The sequence below is a fragment of the Gymnoscopelus braueri genome (genome assembly GCF_963280865.1).
Source record: "Gymnoscopelus braueri genome assembly, chromosome: 13".
NCBI lineage: Eukaryota > Metazoa > Chordata > Actinopteri > Myctophiformes > Myctophidae > Gymnoscopelus > Gymnoscopelus braueri.
The window spans coordinates 46,868,253-46,891,181 of record NC_137615.1 but is presented as its reverse complement, the minus strand read 5'-3'; the positions used below and the strand labels follow the sequence as shown (position 1 = coordinate 46,891,181).

The 22,929-nt window shown below is 38.7% G+C and overlaps 3 protein-coding genes across 4 annotated transcripts in view; all 3 read right to left on the bottom strand.

The window, feature by feature from the left end:
* LOC308097952 (uncharacterized protein) overlaps positions 1-8,477 on the bottom strand; it is a 54,153-nt gene extending 45,676 nt beyond the window's left edge. Inside the window, exon 1 of the mRNA XM_080446118.1 lies at positions 8,401-8,477. Within this exon, the coding sequence (XP_080302244.1) occupies positions 8,401-8,437 (37 nt within the window). The 5' untranslated portion in view covers positions 8,438-8,477. The remainder of the gene's footprint in view (positions 1-8,400) is intronic.
* Positions 647-7,280, bottom strand: LOC308097951 (uncharacterized protein). Of its 2 annotated transcripts, XR_013934248.1 has the most exons (7): positions 7,183-7,280; positions 6,397-6,464; positions 4,313-4,410; positions 4,079-4,204; positions 3,556-3,640; positions 1,295-1,393; positions 647-1,198 (listed from the first exon to the last, which is right to left on the bottom strand). XR_013934248.1 is itself a non-coding variant. In XM_080446117.1 (5 exons), exons 1-5 carry the CDS (start codon positions 7,214-7,216, stop codon positions 3,613-3,615), a joined length of 354 nt encoding a protein of 117 aa, XP_080302243.1. In that variant the 5' UTR covers positions 7,217-7,280; the 3' UTR covers positions 3,504-3,612. The 2 variants fall into 2 exon arrangements, 1 of the variants encoding a protein (XP_080302243.1); XM_080446117.1 differs by lacking the exons at positions 647-1,198; positions 1,295-1,393 and having other exon boundaries at positions 3,504-3,640.
* A 4,731-nt stretch (positions 8,478-13,208) lies between the features above and the next one.
* LOC308099652 (uncharacterized protein) overlaps positions 13,209-22,929 on the bottom strand; it is a gene marked incomplete at both ends in the record, with an annotated part of 75,793 nt that continues 66,072 nt past the window's right edge. The window contains 3 exons of the mRNA XM_080448388.1: positions 13,209-13,236; positions 13,327-13,452; positions 14,641-14,766. Coding sequence (XP_080304514.1) covers positions 13,209-13,236; positions 13,327-13,452; positions 14,641-14,766 — 280 coding nt within the window. The remainder of the gene's footprint in view (positions 13,237-13,326; positions 13,453-14,640; positions 14,767-22,929) is intronic.

Sequence of the window (22,929 nt, the reverse complement as noted above, 5' to 3'; positions counted from 1 at the left end):
ATGAAACATACAAATGTATGTTTGGCAAACACTGTTTTAAGGTATGGTGCCAAATTCTTACTAACAGTTAGATAATGACATGAGCTAGGGTGCTTTAAAGCCTGAGTCATACAGTATGTACATCAGTGGCATCAACAACAGTTATTGTAGAGCAGAGGTGAGCAACCATGACTTTAAGATCCCAACAGGCTTTTTGGTCGATCATGGATTTGAAAACCCACACAAAAACATCCATTCATATTGTCTGACGTCCAATCATGCACAGGTTTGCTGGTTTGATATGTTAATGTGGTTAGTGTTAGAGACAGAGGCTGTCAGGGTTGGGAATAGGCCAAAATAACCCAGAACGGGCACCTGTCCTCGTAGAAGGGGTCTCACATGACATGACATAATAGATTTTCCCATATGGTGAAGAAAGGCAACTTGGAAAGACACTTTCAGACAAACTACTACCAATTTGACTACATATTTCCAGCCAACTGAGAAAAATAAAGAAGGAACTGAAATGTCAACCAAGTGTACCTTTTATTTGTATCAAACTATTGAGTAATTCTGTATTAAAATGGTTAATTTGATCTCATGCACCAAACGGTTGCCCACCTGTATACAGGTCCACAGGCCAAGAATTGACAGCTAAATGAACAATTACAAGCTCACGTGTCATGATATGACAGAGTGAGACTGTGTTGGATATGAAGCCTCGTGAGATAGTAGATCTGCTAGTTTGAACCATTTTTGGCTATGAAATGCACAACATAGAGACAGGTTGAAAGTGGTTAATGTCAATAATTGCATGCATGTGTGCATGCATGCGTGCGTGCACATCCATTGTATCATGTCTGGTACAGCAGTGTTCAAACTCAGGAGCACATGTGGGAAACAGACAGAGCTGGGAAGCAAAATATTCTCAGAGTAGCCAACCAGGTGGTTGGTTTCCTGGCACTAACGACGTCCAGTGGTGGCTTATCCAACGGGCTTGAGGTGCTGAAGCACAGGGCACCAACCTTGGGGGGTGCACCAAACGGTGTGAGAAAAAAAAAAACAAGAAAAACAGCGAAATTTAGAAGCAGCGGCTGCTAAAGGAGCGCTACAACATTGAAACGCGCCGGTGAAGCGTCACGAAACTAAACCGGATCCAATCACCGTGCACCACGAAGGGTTAATCCGCCCCTGACGACGTCCACACTGCTGCCTCTTCCTGAGGGAAACAAGAACATAACCAGTAACAATAGGATATTCACAATCAATACAACAACCAATCAATTGTGAAAAAGTGGTGATTATGAGTTCATACTTATGAGGTTGTGCTGCAGATGGCGTCATGACATCATAATGTATCCTGATCCATAGTGGATGGTTGGAGACTCTGGTAGGTGGAGTCTGGACCTGTGGTCTGACAAATGTAGAGAAAGGTATTGGAAAGTTTCACTGGTACATTTCAAACCCACAATTTGTCCTCCGTATTTAACCATATCCTAACTGTCAGCAGGGGGGAGCTATGGAACAGTGTCCTGGGAATTAAGTGCCTTGCTAAGGACACCATTATGGGATCGAACTAGAGGTACTGAAGCACACTGAGGCGTGTGCGTGTGTGTACTCAAATTTCTTGTACACTGACAACAGACCAAGGACTTCAATTCTCGAATACTTTTCAAAATGAACAGAGCAATCGTTCTTCCAGGCGACAGAAAAGCATTCCGTCCGGCTATGGACTGGCACTAGTCAATCTCAGACATGCACATCACTCTGCTGAATGAACACAAACGTTCAATGTATTGTATCATGACTGCAATGATCAACATGAGTTGATCTTTGACAGACATTTCACAACTTAATTTCATTTAATTTGAATTGATTCAATTCAAATCAAAGTCCATTGTTCCCATTAGTGCAATTAACAAAACATGTTTTATTCAGGTAAAGAAAACAGCATATACAATGCTCAACATTTTACTCTGAAGTAAAGTATGTGTGATCTTTTGTCTGCTTGCTGAGTGTGGTATGTGGTTTCCATGTATGTGGTGTCAATGCCTTGCAAACAACAAGAACAGTCACAGGAAGCAGCTCACTGTGTTGGTTGGTCATGTCTCTGCCTTTGACAGACCACCTTTAAATGTGTAGCCTACAGCTTAATGTTGGTATCAACAGGATGTGTAGCGTGGGTACATCTTTGAGAGGCCCACAGTGGGCTAAGGGGGACTCCCCAGCATACCTCGATGCAAAATCTTTGGTGTATAGTTTTATTGTTGTTTAATTCTTTTTGGAAATGTGTTATGGAGATGAATGTGTCACATTGTTCTGTATTATCTTATTTATTCATTTATGTTATATGTGTGTTTCTGCTAACAGCACAAGTGAGAGTGTAATGACTGGGAGCATACACCTCCCTTTGTGTGCTGTGAGTGGATTGAGATGAGCCTCAAAGCCATGCATGCAGTCCTCCAGTTATTCATTTAAAGGAGTAACACTTTTTGTCATTGTAATGTCTACTCTGGCTTTTGTGTTTTTAAGTTGCTTGGATCCTTTTTTTCAACAAAATTATGGAGCTTACACGAAAACAAATTTGACTGATTTACACTTGTAAACCATTAAAACCATATTCTTATTCTGTGTGCACACAACACCTAAGTAGTAGTAGTGTTTGAAAGTGAAATTCCCCTTTAACCCTTTTAGACCGGGAACGCATCGGTGTCATATTAAGAATTCTTTGGCTATTCAAAAATAGCAGATATACAAGCTCATATAGTGCGGCACTGAGTGCGGCACATATCATTTTGGGGGGGTCCTTGTCATGAAAAAGTTTGAGCACCACAAAAAAACATACGTAAAAAAAAAAAAAAAAAAAAAAAACGCTTCCCTAGAAGCAAAGATTTGAGTTACAAATGTTCGAGTTTTAAAAAATACTTCAAAGATTTCTTTGGCTATTCAAAAATAGCAGATATACAAGCTCATGGCACAGCACCGAGTGCCGCGCTATTCCAGGAGGTCCCCAGCAAAATGAGGACTATTTCAAAAATAGCAAAATAACCAATCTACAAGCTCACAAGGTGTCAATATATGAACCTTGTGAGCTTGTACATTGGTAAATGTCTCTAGGGCATGCACAAAATAGAGAGGACAGGTTGAAAGTGGTTAATGTCATTATAATTTCACCAGCTAGAAGGTAATCCAATGAGAGAATACTGTAAGAATGACTATACTTCATTTCACTCTCCCCCCTACAGTCTAGACAGTTGTAGAATTCTGTTCTAGATCTAATCTAACACGTAAGATCTTTTCTATGGGGTCCACAGCTCCATATGTATCAGTTTGGGAGTCCTTGTACAAATATTTGACAACCACTGGGAGCATATATATACTGCATTATAAATAAAATATTGTTCCTATCAAAACTCATTGTTTTTATTTAAAACTATGCAGTAATTACTTAACAGGCAAGAAAAGACAACCTTGTAACCTAGTATGTAGGGAGATTATGCGGATGAATGGAAAATAAAGACCAGTTGAATGATAAATCTAACAAAACCAGGAGCACATGGGAGAGACAAAACATACAGAGCTGGGAAGCTAAATGATCTGTCCAGAGCAGCAAACCAGGTGAATCTCCTCCCACTAACGCCGTCCACGCTGCTGTCTCTTCCTGAAAGGAGACAAGAACACAACACAGTAACAATAGGAGCATCACACAACCAACAAAGGTGGTAGTACCATTTTCCCGTTAGACAGACGACCCCCCCCCTTTTTGCTTTGACTCTCATCCCCCCCCTCCCCCCATTGTTTGTACATATAGTATTTTCTTTCTTTCTGCATTTTTTGTTTTTGTTTGTACTTTTTGCTTTTTTTTCCTGTACTTTTGTGTTGATATTTGAACTGTTGGTGCCACTATATATGACTATGAATTGAATACCAAGCACCTCAATGGAAACAAGACCGCAAGGACTTTTTTGAACAGACCTTTTAGACAAAGTATTTTTAATGTTAAATAATAATAATACTAAAATATGTTTTGCCTAATGAAATATTCAATCAAACACAACAACCAATCAATTGTGGGAAAGTGGTGATTATAAGGTCATACTTATGAGGTTGTGCTGTAGATGGTGTCATGACATCATATGTATCCTGCTTCATAGTGGCTGGTTGGAGGCTCTGATAGGTGGATTCTGGACCTGTGGTGTGTGGACCTCCATGCTGCTGTCTCTTCCTGGAAGGAGACGAGAGCACAACAGTAGGACAGTAGGAGTAGAAAGAGAGGCAGAATTCAACCAACACAACAACAACAATCAATAAAGTGGTGATTATAAGCTCATACTTATGAGGTTGTGCTGTAGATGGTGTCATGACATCATATGTATCCTGATTCATAGTGGCTGGTTGGAGACTCTGATAGGTGGAGTCTGGACCTGTGGTCTGACAAATATAGAAGAAGGAACAGGGAACATTTCATTCGTCAGGTATGTTGAATATGTCATGAATATGTACTCTGCCTTTTAGTGCCTTTAACCATTCTGTCAGCAGGGGGAAGCTATAAAACAGTGGGAATATGTATGGCTTCAGTGTCTTGCTATGGACCTCGATGTGATTCTGGAATTGAATCAGAGATACTGAACCATACTGACTAACTGGGCTAAACTTCACCCATGTGTGTTTGTGTGTGCATCTGTTCACATCTAATCTCACATACTAATAGGCCAATCAAAATCATATGTCTTGTACACACTGAAAGCAGGCTAAGGACTTCAATTCTCAAATACTTTTCAAAATGGTCCATGGCAACTATGTATATTTATGTATTTATTGTATTTATTTGTTATAATCGCAGAGCAATCATTCCTCCAGGCTATGGGATAAGCATCTCGTTTGGCTATAGACTGGCACTAGCCAATCTCAAACACATCATTCTGCTGAATGAACACGAATGTTAAAAAAATAATCAATCTTAACTAATTCCAGTGAGTGAGATTTCTGAATGTATGTTGGTCAGATATGTTTTATAATTTGTCCTATTAGTCCCTGAGAGGCCAGACTAACAATAGCAAAAATAATAAATAGGTATCCCGACCTAAAAATGTATTTTCTGTTTACTAGAGTTGGAGAGAGGGGGAGACCCCTGTGAACAAACACTCTATAGCAATGATTACAGAATATAGAGCTATTTAACTCTTATTTAAAAATAATATAGGCTATAACTTACTGCACCTTTAATATAAATTTTATATGATAATCTTTAGTTATTTATTTAGACATTATGATAAATTAAAGTAATACTAGGTAACGTTTTCAACAAAACTAAAGTTAAATTGTATATCTTTTGCGAGTGGCAAAAGTTTCACAACACCCACTCCGTGAATTTCACCCCCGGAAGCCTTTTATTTATATATTTTCTATTGAAAGTGGACTGGGGGGACATTCCCGGGGAAATGACGTTCCTGGCCAACGTCATGACGTCGTGGCCGACGTCCCCAGGAACTACCGCAACGGTTTCCTGTTTGGCCAGGAACTACCGCGCTATAACAAAAAGGAACCTCACGCTGATGTTAAGATAATGTAGGATTGGAAGATCGAAAAAGAACAGAAAAAGAAAGCACAGCTCATGGTAACTAATGCTCCACTGGCTAAGAGAAACGATCCGTAGATAGTATAAAACAATTAAAAGATCGCTTTTTGAAACGCTTCCGGCTTCCGGTGAAAACGAATGGAATTCTGGGTAATCGAGGATTACGGAAATTGTATGCAGTGACGGTAGTGACCAGCAGAGGTTGCTAAAAATCGTTATTTGGGATTCTGCATTGTATTACTTTAATGTGAGGAGAAGTTAAATATCTCTCCATTGATTACTTTTAACCAAGGACCCCTTATCTGAGAGAGAGATGAACCAGCGACCCCTACAATTTATTGTTGAAAATTGTGTTGCAGATTAAACTTTTTCATAGATTTCAGAGATACTGTAGCTTCAATGGCCACCATCATAAGTGTTATGTAAATTAATGTTGGTCTTGGTCTTCTCCTTTTATCCCCCTACACCAAACCTCTTTGCTGAAAATAGCCGATCTACAACTTACAACGCCTCGTGAGCATGTAGATTGGCTATTTTCGGTTAATGGTCCCTCCAGAATAGGAATTCTAGGGTTCAAGTGGTTAATATAAAAAGAAGGTTCCTATCACAGAAAGATTTGGCAGCCCCCCTGTAGTAACTCTGAGGACCCCCTGGGAGTCCCGGACCCCCTGTTGATGACCCCAACACAGAGGACAGTGACCAATACATAAAGACATAATTTTGAGGTAGAATTAGAGTAGTAGAATGAAGTTTAGAAAGAAATTGAATATTAAAGTTGTGAGATCAGTTAGAATAATTTTATCAAACACGAGTCACTTTGGTTGTTGAATAATAATTACCTGATTACTTGATTGATTGGCAGCCATCTGATCATGTCCACGATCATGAGATGAAATGTTCACTGTTCCTACAAGTAAAAGCATAGAATTAACATCAAGGTGGTGTTATCAAAAAGTGTGCCACAATTTCATACAGTGTAATTCAATATTATAATTCCTGTTGTGGACAATAAAAACAGAGAAAATGAGTCTAAAGACCTGGTTATGTGACTGTTCTTGATAAAATAAAGAATAAAGGTTATTATATGTCTTTAAAACAGACTTAAACGTTTAAAACCAGCTTGTATAGTGAGCTAAATTCTTAGTAGATACTGCAAAATAGAGCATTTTGATGGGGGAAGAAATTATAAATATACTGTATTCATATCTCCCTTGCAAAATATATATTTTTTATATATTTACCTGTATAAATAAACAACATAAAAAGGAAATTGTTTAGACTGAATAATGCCAGAGCCATATGCAGTTTAGAAAATACAACACCTCCCTTTTAAGAATAAAAAGAGAGTAATGTAACAACCATGACAAACAGATAATGATGGATTATGTGCCCAACAGCAACGGCATATCGTTGCTGTCGGGCAGAAATCTCATATAATGTAAATGAATGCCCTAAATTAGTGAAAATAACAGATATACAACCTCCGCACGCCTCACAATGCTTGTAGATTGGGTATTTTGACTATTATTAAATGTTAATTTAAAAGAATTATAATACTAAAGGAACGGTTTTGGACATACAAGGTTTCCACCCGACAGTGACAATATGCAATTAACCTACTTTACCTTGATTTCTGGTGCAAATAAGAACAACATTCATGACCACAGAGCACACCAACAGTAACCATGGTACAATGACAAGTGGATCCAACCTCTGTCCTGGAATCAGAGACAAGACAATAAAATTTAAACTATTCATGATTGACTGAAAATAACCTTAATATGTCCACTATAATAGCTACATAATATAATAAGAATTAGAATAATATAATATACTGTATTACCATCATAATTGATTATATTATGAAACAATAGAATTTCATGTTTGCTTTTTAAACGTGAGGAAACATTTCATTATTCATTGGACAAGTATTACAAATTGTATGTTAAAAAATAATATATATATATATAGATATAGATATAGATATAGATATAGATATATATAGATATATATAGATAGATAGATAGATAGATAGATAGATAGATAGATAGATAGATTTTTTTAATGTGTGTTGAAAGTAAAAGCATATCATACTTATCTCCAGCTCAGCTCCTTTGCCATAGAGAATCTCTCCACATGCAGCTACAGCACAGTAGTACATCCCAGCATCAGAGGAGAGGACACTGTCCTTGTAGAGACTGTACACACATCTCTGTGGACCTGAACCAGCCTTAGTTCTATTTTCACATTCCCTACTCCTGTTCCAGTTAGATGAAACCACACCAGGATGGGACTCTTTAGATCGGAACCAGAACACATTGATCACTCCTGCAGAACACTGGGCACTATCCTCTTTACTCTCAGACAGAACCCAGCACTGAAAGGTCACCGGGTCCCCAAGCGGGACTGGCCCGGACACTGGTACCAACGTCTGGTGGACGGTCCTCTCATGGTCTGTGAATAGTATAGAATACAGAGATCCAGTTAAAATGCAAAGCATAAATTGCATACATTGTTTAAATGCAAATGATAATGTTCACTTGTGTGATATGTGATATGTTTTGTATTGTTTTTAATTATTGTAACAGTGTTTCATGCTGCTCTCTCGCAGGTCACTATGACGTTAATGTCAACGAGTATACCTGCTTAAATAAAGGATATATGATTAGATTTTAGTGCGGAAATGTGCCCTTGGCTGACAAGATGCTATAGTCCTACATATGCAATCCAACTCCAGTTCATATGTTTTAGTGTTTTTCAAATGTACATCACAACAATTCATGCCACATAAGTGGTAAAGATATCAGAAGAAGACATATTGAATGTGACTGTGAATACTGTACCTTTTACAACCAAGTATGTGCCTTCTTTATATTCCATACTAAATAACGATCCTACTCCACAGAAGTATGTTGCTTCATCGTCTATGTTAATATTTCTGATGGTTAGATTGGAGTCAGAAACACTTTTGTTCACAATGAAACGTGAGTTGTTAAACTGTCCATGTAGTACTGTTTTGTCATAGGTTGTAGTAGAAACCTGTTGCAGCATACGTCCAGGACTTTGTTTATACCAGTAATGAAAGTCCTGTCCTTTATTTCGCGGGCATCGAAAAGTGATGGTTTCATAGATTCTGACAACTCTCAAAGGGATCTGCAGGGGAACCTGAATCATGGCTGGAAAATGTTTCCAGACAGAGAAAAAATAAAACAGAGAGAACAAATAGTATAACCAGTTGGGAGAAAAAAGAGGAAGTGAAAAAAAACAAAATACACAATACTATTAAATGAAAATACTCAAAATTCAAAAATATGTCTTGTAAGAAAGTATTTTGTCTAGTTTTTTTGTTTTTGTTTGTCTTTCTTTTTCTGCATTCAATGCAGTGGAGTAGCCTACACAGGAAAGTTAAATATTATCTAAATATGTGTTTTATAAAATAATAGCAGATGTACAGTACTTACACACTGTTGTGAGAAGAAGCAGAACAAAACAAAAATCAGTCATTGTGTTTTTGACAGAAAGCTGATTCAAATGAAAGCTTTAGTCTCAAGGTTTGGAAAGTGGTACAAAAAGGTGCACTTCCTGTGAAACTTGGCCAGCCCACAACCCTTTTGATTTGATGATTTGCAAAGAAAAAAAAGAGGAAAAGAACAATACAGACAACAATACTGAAAATACAGGACAGTTCTGCAGTAGAGGAAATAAACCAAAATCAGCCAATAAGAGAAGAGATCCTCTCCAAATGATGAAAACAATCAAATAGTAATTATACCAACAAAACAATAGATATAACATAGACATAGACAAAAAAAAAATCAAGGGAGCCCTGGCAGCAATTATAGTGCAATTATTATTATTATTATTACTATTAGTCAAATTTGATTTGATTTGAAGCATGTACAGTATGCCCATAATTATGCTCAACGTTTTACTCTGAGCTCCCTGTTAGTACAGTATGTGTGATCTTTTGTGTGTGTGTGCAAATTAATGTACAAATATGTGATCATAGGAAGACAGAGAGATATGGAAAGGAAGGATCTCACATGGATCTCACACTTTTTCATTATTATTATTAGACCCCCGATTTTATAGGGGGTCAAGGGGGGCATTTCTATAAAAGTACAATAATAAGGACTGTCAACCCCTGATGTGGAGGACATAAAAGCGGCATTACAGTATGTAACTTTTTTGTATTAATAAAGTGTAATTTTGTTAATTATTTGTTAATAATTTTGTTAATGTTAATACAATAAAACTTGTACAATTGGGGTGGTTGTATTTTGTGTCCCTGCTCTTCTATTGAGACAAAGATCATGTCTCATCTAGACACAGGATCTGACACGAATTTTGACCTGAAGGTCGAAAGAATGAATCCCCTGAGCAAGCAGGCTCAATGGTAAAAAAAAAATCTGCACTTGCGCAGGAAACTGGGTTCAAATCCGGGGTAGAAGAGGAAAGTTAGTGCAGCTTTCAGTACTTTTTTGCCATTTATATTCGATTATATTTGATTCGTAAAACAGACATTAAATGCAAATAATTTCAAACATACATTGTGTGTTCATACAACATGTAAATACTTTGATAATTTAATTGTCATATTATGACCACAAATGAATATTTCTCCCTGGTGTAGGAAGTGTGTATTATAAATATTCATTCAAGAATACTAAATATGATTTTAAATGATATACTACATTTTCTGTTTCAGAAATGCATTGCAATACAATTTTAACTGTACAAATCTTACACATTTACAGTTGCTTGAGGTACTAACCATTTCAATGTAATGTATGTATGTATGTATGTATCCAATAATCAACATGAGTTGATCTTTGACATACATTTTACGAGTTGATTTGATTTTATTTGAATGAATTCAATTCCAAGTCCATTAGTGCAATTTGGCCTAAATTATGCCTAAAGTAAAAACTAAGAATAATTCAAGACATAACAGCATATCAAATATTTTAGTCTGAGCATGATGTTAATATGTGTGATCTTTTGTCTTCTTTTGCATGTCAATACCTTTGACAAACAACAAGAGAAGTCACAGCTCACAGGTAGCAGCTCACTGATGTAAGCATGTGGTTGGTCATATCGCTGCCTTTGACAGAACAAATGTGTTGCCTACACCTTAATGTTGGCATCAACAGGATGTGTAGCTTGGGTACATCTTTGAGAGGCACACGGTGGGCTAAATTTAGTCAGGTTTGGTTTCAGCTGACAGTTTCATTCAGGGCAATACAGGAAAAGACCCCATTTGAAGTTTTAAACAATATAAACTTAACTGTTAGGGCCGTCCTCAAAGTGGGCTCTGGGCTGTGAGATTTTGCTATACAGAACAACAAGTATTGCACTTATGTAGTTCACTCACAGGAAAACGTGACTAGTTTTGCTTAAATTGTTGCATTCTGGGCTGTTAGTGTCTGAGGGGGACTTCCCAGCATGCCTCAGTGTACACTCCAGTTCTTGGTGTGTTGTTGTTTATTCTTATAGGGAATGTGTTGAAAGTGAAACACCCCTTTAAACCTTAGGCTTGGGAGTCAGGATCATAATTTATAATTGTAGATAAAACTAATAATAATAGTGAAGAATTGAAGAAGTTGTAGAATATTTGGAATGTTTTTGTAACCAAAATATGTTACGGAATATATGGAATAATTTGTGAAGTGATGTTGAGGAGGAAACATCTTTTTTAAGGTACAACACTGATTATTATGTTGCAATTTATATTATATTTGTGTATCAGACTGTTTTGCAAATAATGTAGACTACAGATGTATTTAACCTTATTGCCTGAAATCAATAAAAGCATACAAATTTAAATTGTGAAGTGTAAAGCCTGCATGATTTATACTTGCGTGTCAGCGTCGCACACCGAAAACAGCCCATCTACAAGCTCACAACGCACAACACGTGTGAGCTTGTTGTGCGTTGAGTTATTTTCAGTGCGTGACACAATGTCCAACCAATTATAAATCAGGCATAAGGGGCATACTGTAGGTTGGCGTTGGTGTTCTGTATTATAAATAAAAGATTGTTCTTCTTTCAGAGAAGAAATCCACCAGTCATTACAATATTGTTACATGGCTTAAAATATTTTATGTATATTTATAGTACATTTTTCATTAACAACTATGCAGTAATTAGTTAAAATGCTCCTAACATTGAAGGAAAAGCCATTCAGAATGACTGGCTACTGCTAACCTGCCTCTGCTAACCTGCCTCTAACTGTTGACAAAGAGCTCGAGAAAGAGGCAAAGAGGCGAGAGAATCGCACCCGCTAATTCACACCTTTCAGCTTCCCATGTATCTGTGCGTGCGTGCGTGTTTGCGTGCGTGCGTGCGTGTTTGCGTGCGTGCATGCGTGCGAGGCGTTGTGAGCTTGTAGATCTGCTATTTCATTTGTTTCATTTTGAAACTTTCTAAAATATCAGATTTGTTTGGAAAGTGTCTAAATTTCATTACAGCAATTAATTAATATTAAAAAGAAAATGTACTACTGTATGTAATTTGCACTTTTGAATAATGGGGTTGAGAAATGTGTCCAGTAGTATGGTGGCCAATATGGTACTACAGTTTGGCATTTTTCCAAAAACACACCCAGAGGAAAACACCTCTAAAACTGTTATGAAAATAAGTTGAAATCCGCAAAAGAGGGAATTGAGGGAATTTGTAAGTCACCCAGAGCTCATTTTGTGTGCGATGTCATGTGAAACTAAAAGTATCTGTGCATCTGAGCTCTGCCTCGTGAACGTGCAGGCTGTTTGGAGTATGGTTAGCTCTTTATCAATGTGTATCAAAACATAATATAGTTATATATAATATATATATATATATTATATCATTATCAAATAAAATGACTGCTTAATTACAGTTTGTCTCTAGAAGTCTAGTCTTTCTAATCTGAATTTCAGATCACATCAAAGTGCTACTAAATAGGCTGGTAGCCATGTGTCATGTCTGCCATGTCTCTTCAAAACCACAACCACAGCTTATGGTTTTGAATTGTGATTTCATCATTCTGTTGAGATGCAATGCAACAACTTTATCAAACATGGCACTGGTGTCTAATAGAGGTGGTTGAATCTCAAACTTTGCTACATACCCTTTTATTTGATTTGAGAGTAAAAGAAAGTGAGATTACATACCTTAAATTACACGTTTAAACAGGGATCTCTCTCTCTCTCTCTCTCTCTCTCTCTCTCTCTCTCTCTCTCTCTCTCTCTCTCTCTCTCTCTCTCTCTCTCTCTCTCTCTCTCTCTCTCTCTCTCTCGGACTGGATAGCAAGAGCAATCAATGAACGAACCAACCAACCGTGATGATCTTCAGTTAAAATAGGTGTAAGAACACAAAAGGTTGTCAGTCAAAAGAAGACTATTTATTAATCAAACTATTTACAACAATGAGTAAAGAAAACTGTACACTGTAACTACGATGCTGCTGCAATGTCTGAGGAGGCAAACAAAAATAAATGTTACTCTTATGTACCTGCACAAGATGACCACCATGAACATTGTATGCAATAAAGTGCATGGAGGAAGGCAAAAAAAGACCAGTATATACTAATAAATAAAAAGTACATGTGGGAGTAGACAGACATGAACAGACTAAATATTCTCTAGAACAGCCAACCAGGTGGCTCCTCCCACTAACGACCTCCACGCTGCTGTCTCTTCCTGAAAGGAGACAAGACAACCAGTAACAATAGGAGCATCACTCAACCAACACAACAAGCAATCAATAAAGTAATGATTATGAGGTCATACTTATGAGGTTGTGCTGTAGATGGTGTCATGACATCATATGTATCCCGATTCATAGTGGCTGGTTGGAGACTCTGATAGGTGGAGTCTGGACCTGTGGTGTGTGGACCTCCATGCTGCTGTCTCTTCCTGGAAGGAGACGAGAGCACAACAGTATGACAGTAGAAGCAGAAAGAGATGCATCATTCAACCAAGACAACAACAATCAATAAAGTGGTATGGCCTGTCGCATTGCCTTTAGTCTCGCGTAGCCAGACAACTATTCCACAATCTCTGAATGCTATATAGAGTCTGGAACTACAACTCCCGAAATTCGAGAGAGGAAGCTGGCACTTCCGTTCACGAAAATATATTTTAAAATATCTTTACATTTTATTATTTTATTTCCATTTCTGCTAAGCAGCAAGCTAAATATACTTAGATGATTTGTATTTATATTAATAAGATACATTTGCGCGACTGTAAAGACGAAACGGAAGTGGGGAGGAGGCTTCATATCCGGTTTATATTCTAATCATGATCAGAGCTTCCGAGTCCCAGACTGTATGACCGGAAACATTCGAAAATTGTGGGAGGCAACAGTCTGGCCACGCGAGACTACATTGCCTTAATCATGCACAATGATCTGTGTTTAGACTTGATGCACCTTTACAGTATTTACAGTATCTGTGCCTTTTCACCCACAGCGCTTATAAAGAAGGCTTTCATATCATACTTGCCAGCCTTAGTCATAACAGATACCACCACGAGTTAGCCTGTGTCACAGGATGCCTGAAACTTCACATATGAGATAAGTGACAGATTCAAGTCGGACATCATAGACTCTATCCTGGACTATCTTTGGGCATGATGGACATTGGGACTCCATATATTGATATGACTGAAGATATAATGAATCTTGGAGTTAGATCAGATGCAACGATGAACCCCAGAGACGATCCTCAAAGCTCTCCCCGAGAGCCTACCTTGTACCAGCCAGGGTATCTGGCATTCAACCCAGATACTCCGGCGACTACAGAGCTCACTGAATCTCTTTCACCCCCTCTAGTCTAGTACTTCACCTTGTGAACCACTTGGGTTGAACAACTCGGTTTAAGTCCTGCTTGGACACCATTGCAGTGGGTCTTGGCTCAGGATACCATGCAGTCGAGCCTTTGGTCTTTTACAGCGCAGATGTTTAAACTTGCTGCTACTCTTTTCCTTTTACTCTAACTGCAACCATTAGAGCCTACACAAACAAGAATTTCACCCACTTTTGCCTTTTAACTGCGATGTGAAAATATAGTTTGTTTGATTGATTGATTCATAAGGTCATACTTATGAGGTTGTGCTGTAGATGGTATCATAACATCATATGTATCCTGATTCATAGTGGCTGGTTGGAGGCTCTGATAGGTGGAGTCTGGACCTGTGGTGTGTGGACCTCCATGCTGTTGTCTCTTCCTGGAAGGAGACGAGAACACAACCAATAGAAAATCACAGTAGAAAAGGACATCACACAACCAACACAAGAACAATTAATGAAATAGTGATTAGTAAGGTCATACTTATGAGGTTGTGCTGATGGTGTCATGACATCATATGTATCCTGATTCATAGTGGATGGTTGGAGACTCTGATAGGTGGAGTCTGGACCTGTGGTGTGTGGACCTCCATGCTGCCGTCTCTTCCTGGAAGGAGACGAGAACACAACCAATAGAAAATCACAGTAGAAAGGGACATCACACAACCAACACAAGAACAATTAATGAAATAGTGATTAGTAAGGTCATACTTATGAGGTTGTGCTGTAGATGGTGTCATGACATCATATGTATCCTGATTCATAGTGGCTGGTTGGAGACTCTGATAGGTGGGATTTGGACCTGTGGTCTGACAAATATAGAGGGAACATTTCATTGGTCAAATATAATTATTTGCTCATACACCCAGATTTTGCATTTAACCTTCTTATCGTCAGCAGTGGGAAGACACTGTTCAATAGAACAGTGTCCATGGAAGAGGACACCCATTCAATTCTGGGATCGAACCAAAGATACCACCATGTATTTTGCCAACTGAAAATATTCTGTGCCAGGACCATACAACATTTGAGTTGTCAAAATATTTAAAATGTTCTTGAAAGTAGCCGATCTACAACCCCCAACGCATCACTCTGCGACGCATTGTGAGCTTGTAGATCAGCATTTTCCAAATAGACAATTTATTTAGGGTTAAAGTGGTTAAACTGATTTCTTGCTATATTAACTCATTTAGCTGGGGACCCCCTGGAACCCCCCCATGGAGCCCTGGCCTAAATGGCCACTTTGAGAACCACTGACCTAAATTAATGATCAATACAATTAGTTAGTTAGTGAAAATGCAATTAAAGTCATTACTGCAAGTCCATTTGAAATTGATCTTGAATGAAAATAAACTGTGTTTGCGAACTAATAAAACTTCTGTGTGAATGCTGATTCATGTGACCCCTACTTCAAACAGTGACTCTATTAGTCCAGGGCTGAATGTGAACAATTTTGAAACCAATATGTGTTTGTAAATACATTCTTTTGTGAAAAAAACAGGATAGTTATTTATTTATTTATTTATTTCACTGATAGTTTTAATGTACTTGTATGGAATCATCCTTAACCTTTAAGTTAAATTACTTAATGTTGTGGATTTAAAATCAGTTTTATTGCATGGCCATCCTGCTCTGGCATTTGGCCTTTGTGCCCTCAAACAATTGACAAAACCAAAGGCTAAGTAGCCTTGCCCTTAAAATAATGACATTTCAGGCCTGCATAGCAGAGATCTAATTATTACTAATCTAAGATATTACTGTATGATATTCTTATTTTCAATGTATCATTCAAGAATGTCAGGAGAAGTGAAATGTATCTCTCTATTGATTCTACTATAACACATCCACCCGTATGGAGCCATTACAGAGGGCAGGCTGATTTCACTCAATAAATACAAGGTAGAGGTAGAAGTTTAGAAAACTAATTGACAGCTTGGAAATATTTGGGTCCATAAACACTGTGTTATCAGTTCATGTTATGAACTGGATTGTGTTGCTTGAAAAATAATTACCTGATCACTTGGCTGATTGACAGCTGCCTGGTCATGTCCACGATGAGATGAAATGTCAAGAGTTCCTATGAAGTAAAAGCTTAGTATTAGCGTCAATTAAACCTACAGCGTTTCTAATGCAATTAGCTGCATACATTGTTATTATATCTTTAAAACAAGACTTAAAAGGAAACCAGCTTGTGTGTGTGTACAGTATATATATATATATATATAATTATATTATGACTGTTACAGTTCTCTCTCTCTCTCTCTCTCTCTCTCTCTCTCTCTCTCTCTCTCTCTCTCTCTCTCTCTCTCTCTCTCTCTCTCTCTCTCTCTCTCTCTCTATATATATATATATAAAGAGAGTACTGTAACAGTCATAATAAACACACAAGTGGTTTATAATATCTGCCTATTTTACCTTGATTTCTGGTGCAAATAAGAACGACAATCACGATCACACAGCACACCATCAGTAACCATGGTACAATGACAAGTGGATCCAACTCTCCTGGAATGAGATGCAGAAAACTTGATCAAAACTGTTCAGGTTTGACTGAAAATAGATCCATATATATCTACTATAACAACTACACAGCATAGCATAGATCTTATAAAACAATAATATATTAATTTAATTACTTGACTTAATAGTAATATTCCCTTTTTAAATTTGAGCACAATTTAGTTAATGCACAAGTATTAAAACGTTAATGTAAATAACAAATCATTGTAACACTAGTTGTACCATCACAATTACAAACAAAAACTGCTAGTTAATGTTATAGGCAGCATTGTCTGTTTATAGCTTCTGAAGAAACAGCCATATCAAATTCACAATCTCACCACATCCATTTAAATGCATTTATAAAGTCATCATTTATAGTGTACTTTGTTATTCTAAAGTTTTAACCAAGTGTTTTCATTAACACTAATTGTCATAGTGAGATCCAACTGGAACTACAGCATTCCTAAAGTACATTTAAATCTGCCAATGATTTAAATGCACAAACTACTAGTAAAGTTTCATGTTTAACAGTAAGTGTTTTTATTATTATTATTACGGACAGGGTGCAAAACATAATGTTCCTACTTATCTCCAGCTTAGCTCCTTTGCCAAAGAGAATCTCTCCACATGCAGCTACAGCACAGTAGTACATCCCAGCATCAGAGGAGAGGACACTGTCCTTGTAGAGACTGTACACACATCTCTGTGGACCTGAACCAGCCTCAGTTTTATTTTCACATCCTCTACTCCTGTGCCAGTGAGATGAAACCACGCCAGGATGGGACTCAGTTGATCGGAACCAGAACACCTTGGATGCTGCAGAACACTGGGCACCATCTTCTCTGCTCTCAGAGAGAACCCAGCACTGGAGGTTCACTGGGTCTCTAAGTGGTACCGACCCGGACACTGGTTCCAAAGTCTGGTGGATGGTCCTGTCATGGTCATACTCTGTGAATAGAATAGAATAGAAATTTTAGAGTGAAGATGTACCTTTGCTAACAAGATACGATAGGCCTAAATATGAAGTCATAACAGTTCATATATTTATCAACAGTAAAATGCATGACAAATAAGTGTTAAAGACTAGAAGTAATTAGAGGACTGGCATAGATTGAATGTGATATACAGTTACTTTACCTTTTACAACCAAATATGTGACGTTGGTATATTTCATATCATATAATTCTCCACGTCCACAGAAGTATGTTGCTTCATCGTCTTTGTTGATATTTCTGATGGTTAGATTGACGTAATCAGGGCTGTGTTTCACGATGAAACGTGAGTTGTTAAACTGTTCCTTTAGTAATGTTCTGTACAGGGTTGAAGCAGAAACTATTTGGGGCAGATGTCCCACACTTTGCTTATACCAGTAAACAATACGTTGACCTCCCGGGCATCGTAAAGTGACAGTTTCACTGATTCTGACAGTTCTTAAAGGGATCTGCTGAGAAACCTGTATTATGGCTGAAGAACAGACGACAAATGTAGTTTTCAGACAGAAAAGAGATTATAATTACCAGTTTGGGGGGAAAAGAAAAGGGGAAAAAAAGAAAGAATTATCAGGTAAAGCATACTGTAGACCAAAAAACACAAATAATACAACTATGAAATGAAAATACTGGCGTCAAAATATTTCTTGATAGAAATTATCTTTTTAATAAGATACATTGCAGTGCATACATTTAAGTCAATCCAGTATTATTATCGAAGCATGGGTCTTATTATTATAGAATAGCAGATGTACTTACACACAAGAAGAAACAGAACAAAGATTATGTCAGTCATGGTGTTTTGACAGTTCAAGCCGATGATGAAAATGAAATCAAATGAAAGCTTTAGTCTGATGTTCAACGTTTACTAAATGTAAAACACATGCGAGTGGGAGGTACATGAAAGGTGCACTTCCTGTGAACAGCCCATGACTCTTTTAGGACCCTTTTGTATGTGATTATATGCACCAAGGAAAAAAGACAAGAAGAAAATAGAAAATACAGACAACTAGAAAGAGCACAGGTCTCCACCAGATCAGGTAGGTTAAATTCTGGGCCAGCAATGTTGGGAATTCGGCAATCAGGATGGAATATAAAAAATTGGACGGAACCATCTTGATCACTTGACTATAGAGATAATGTGTACCGATTTGTTTGGACAAAATTTGTAGGAGTAAAATGTTGCAAAAATCGTCCCCCTGGTGGCGCTATAATAGGGCAATGTTAAAAGGGTGGCATTTGTTCCTTAACGTAGTGCAAATGTGTGTGTAATGCGTTCATGATTTGCGGCATTTTGTTCAAAACGGGCCCCTTCTGCAAACTTTAGATGTCAATTTTAGCCAATCAGAATGGAATATGAAAAATCAAACAGTTCCGTCTTGATCACATGACTATAGAGATCAACTGATCAAGTGTACCGATTTGCGTGAAATTTGGATAAAATTGGAAGGCTTAATCTCCATTTTTTTTTTTTACATAAGTAGGCCTCCTGGTGGCGCTATAAAAGGCAAATGTGAAAAATGCAGGGCAAAGGTTTTTCCTTGGCCTCTAGGGAGTGTGCAAACAAAGTTTTACACAGATCGGTGCAGTTATATGTAAAAACACCAATCGGCAAGTTATAGCGCCACCATGAGGCGGATTTAAAAAAAATCAAGTGGCATTTCTTCCTCGGCCTAGTGGGAATGTGCATGCAAAATTGGACGGAAATTGCACATTGTGTTCATGATGTGAGGCATTTTGTTCAAAACGAGTACTCCTGCAAACTTTGGAAGGCAATTTTAGCCAATCAGGATGGAATATGAAAAATCTGAAAGACGAGTTTCGTTTCATGACTATAGAGATACTGTGTACCGATTTACGTGATGTTTGGACAAAATCTATAGGAGTACTGTCAAGAAATGTGTTTTGCACAAATCGGCCTCCTGGTGGCGCTATAACAGGCCCATGTGAAACATTTGGGGCAGAGGTTCTGCTCTGGCATCCAGGGAGTGTGTGTGAACAGTTTCGCTGCGAGCAAGCCAACGGTGCCGGAGATTAGCTGTACACAGACAGAATGACACACAGACACACGGACGGACGGACGGACGGACAGGAGGTAAAACATACTCTCTCGCCATGCCTTTCGACCTGGCGGAGACAATGAAAACGCCACATGTATAAAACAAGAATAATATGTAAACTAGAAAAAGTGCTCCTCGGAGCACAGGTCTCCGCCAGGTCAGGTAGGTTATTGTGGGCTCCTGGTGGCTCTATAATAGGACAATGTGAAAAGGGTGGCATTTCTTCCTCGGCCTAGTGGTAATGTGCGTGCAAATCTTCACGGAAATCGCACGCTGCCTTCATAATTTGAGACATTTTGTTCAAAACGGACCAATCCTTCAAACTTTGGAAGCCAACCTAACCAATCAGGATGGAATATGAAATATCGGACAGATCCGTCTTGATCAAATGACTATAGAGATGTGTGGACTGTGTACCAATTTGCGTGATGTTTGGATAAGATCTGTAGGAGTAATATCCAAAAATGGTTTTGCACAAATCGGTTCTGAATTGGCATCCAGGGAGTGTGTGTGCACAGTTTCGCAGCGACCGGGCCAACAGTGCCGGAGATTAGCTGCTCACAGACAGATGGGCAGACGGACACAAGGACCAGTGGTGGCTTATCCAACGGGCTTGAGGTGCTGAAGCACAGGGCACCAACCTTGGGGGGGGGGACACCAAATGGCATGAAGAAAAAAAAAACGGAGAAAAGCGGCGAAATTTGGAAGCAGGGCTGCGAAAGGAGCGCTACAGAATTGAAACGCACCGGTGAAGCGTCCTTTTTCTTCGCGCAGCACCCCCCCATCATTAAAATAAACATGCTCTGAAAATGCACGCGGCCCACCCCGTCTAGTGGCCAGATGGGTGGACCGCGAATGCTTTCATGATTATCAAGTGGGCCCTGATCCAGAAACGGTTGAGAACCTGACTGGTCTATAGGCCAAATAAGATGAATACACAATATAGCAAGAATCGTTCACTTTGTGATACAAGCATGAAATACTCTCTAAGGGCCACTCTTATGTAAAAAGGCGCTGACCACTCAAAAATCCAAGATGGCGCCCATTTTTTTCAAGATGGCAACCACCTTAGCGGAGCAGATCTTTCAGGTTGTGATACAAGGATGAAATTTGGCACACATACTCTATAAGGGCCGATCTTATGGAAAAAGTTGCTGGCCACTAAAAAATCCAAGATGGCAAAAAAAAATCTCAAGATGGCCACCACCATAGTGGAGCAGATGGTGATATAATCTTTCAGGTTGTGATACAAGGATGATATTTGGCACAAATACTCTACAAGGTCCACTCTTGTGAAAAGGGGAGCTGGCCACCCAAACAATTCTAAATGGATGCCATTTTTCAAGATGACTTCCAGGAGTTGTACCATTATGTATTATATAGCTTTTATATATAGAGTGAATGTCATTGCACAACCAGGGCACAATGGTGGCATCACTGCTGTGTAACTCAGCATGGGGTTCAGTGTCAGCTGAGCTAGTTTTACTAACACTGTAGTAATAGTATATCTTATCAGTGTCCCAAATGGTGTCTAACAGCCCCGGTCAATTAGCTAGTAACATTTAGTAGATGTAGTTAGATAACCGTGCCTGAATTGACAGGGTGTGCCAGCGCGGGAGAGCCGAGCCAAGGGTAAGCTGGGCTATTCATGACTTGTGCATGTATACTTACCCGGAAGGTGTACAGATCACACCGGACTTAAATGGCACTGGATGAATGATCGTGCTAGTATAGGTGTAGGTCACCCGAACCTAGTTGTATCCCATACCTGAATGTGCAGTATCACTTTGATTAAGTTGGTAAAAGGATAGCCCCTCGGCCTTAATCAGAAATCAATCCACCAAAAAATGGCAAACGCAAATCCAATGTTAGCCAACAGGCAAACTGATTGGAAGAAATGTTGTCTTTGTCAGATAGACAAAAAATAATGATGACCTAGTATCACCACCAACCCATCATGTTCCTCAACATGATGGCTACACCATGCTTGCCACCAATGTTCCACTCTTTCGTGAGATGAATCAAATGCCAATGATCCTGAACCCAGCAAGGCTGGATGAAGGTGGTGGCATAGAAGCTACATTGAGAAGAAACCAGGCCAAGTATCACACAAGTTGTCGACTTATGTTCAACAACACAAAATTAGATCGTGCGATGAAGCGACAGTCAGATGTTCCGATGGTCCTGCCGTCTTCCGTCTTGCAGATATGAGCAACCTGTGCGAGCAGCGTCTGGAGCAACTGGGTGTAACCTCACCTACTGTCAACTCTACCAGACTAAAGGACAAACTGATGGCAGAGATCTGAACTACCTGAGCAGAGATGTGTTCCTGACTTTTGAGGTAGACGTAGGATTGGCTCTCTCTCAAGCCGCTGAAGCTGCTGAAATCTCAGAGGCACTTACCATGGCCAAGGCTGCAAAAAAAGAAAAAAAGAAAAAAAAGAATATTATATCACTATCTGCTCTGCTAAGGTGGCGGCCATTTTTAAACAAATGGTTGCTATCTTGGATTTTTGCGTGGCCCGTGCCTTTTTCCATAAGAGTGGCCCTTAGAGTATGTGTGCCAAATTTCATCGTTGTATCGCAACCTGAAAGATTAAATCACTATCTGCTCCGCTAAGGTGGTGGCCATCTTGAAAAAAATGGTCACCATCTTCGATTTTTGAGTGCCAGCGGCATTTTGCATAAAAGTAGCCCTTACAGAGTATATGTGTCAAATTTCATTCTTGTATCACAACCTCAAAGATTATATATCTGCTTCGCTAAGGTGGTGACAATCTTGAAAAAAATGGTCGCCATCTTGGATTTTTGAGTGGCCAGCGCCTTTTTCCATAAGAGTGGCCTTTACAGAGTAAGTGTGCCAAATTTCATCCTTGTATCACAACCTGAAAGATTATATCACTATCTGCACCGCTAAGGTGGCGGCCATGTTGAAAAATGGTCGCCATCTTGGATTTTAGAGTGGCCAGTGCCTTTTTCCATAAGAGTGGCC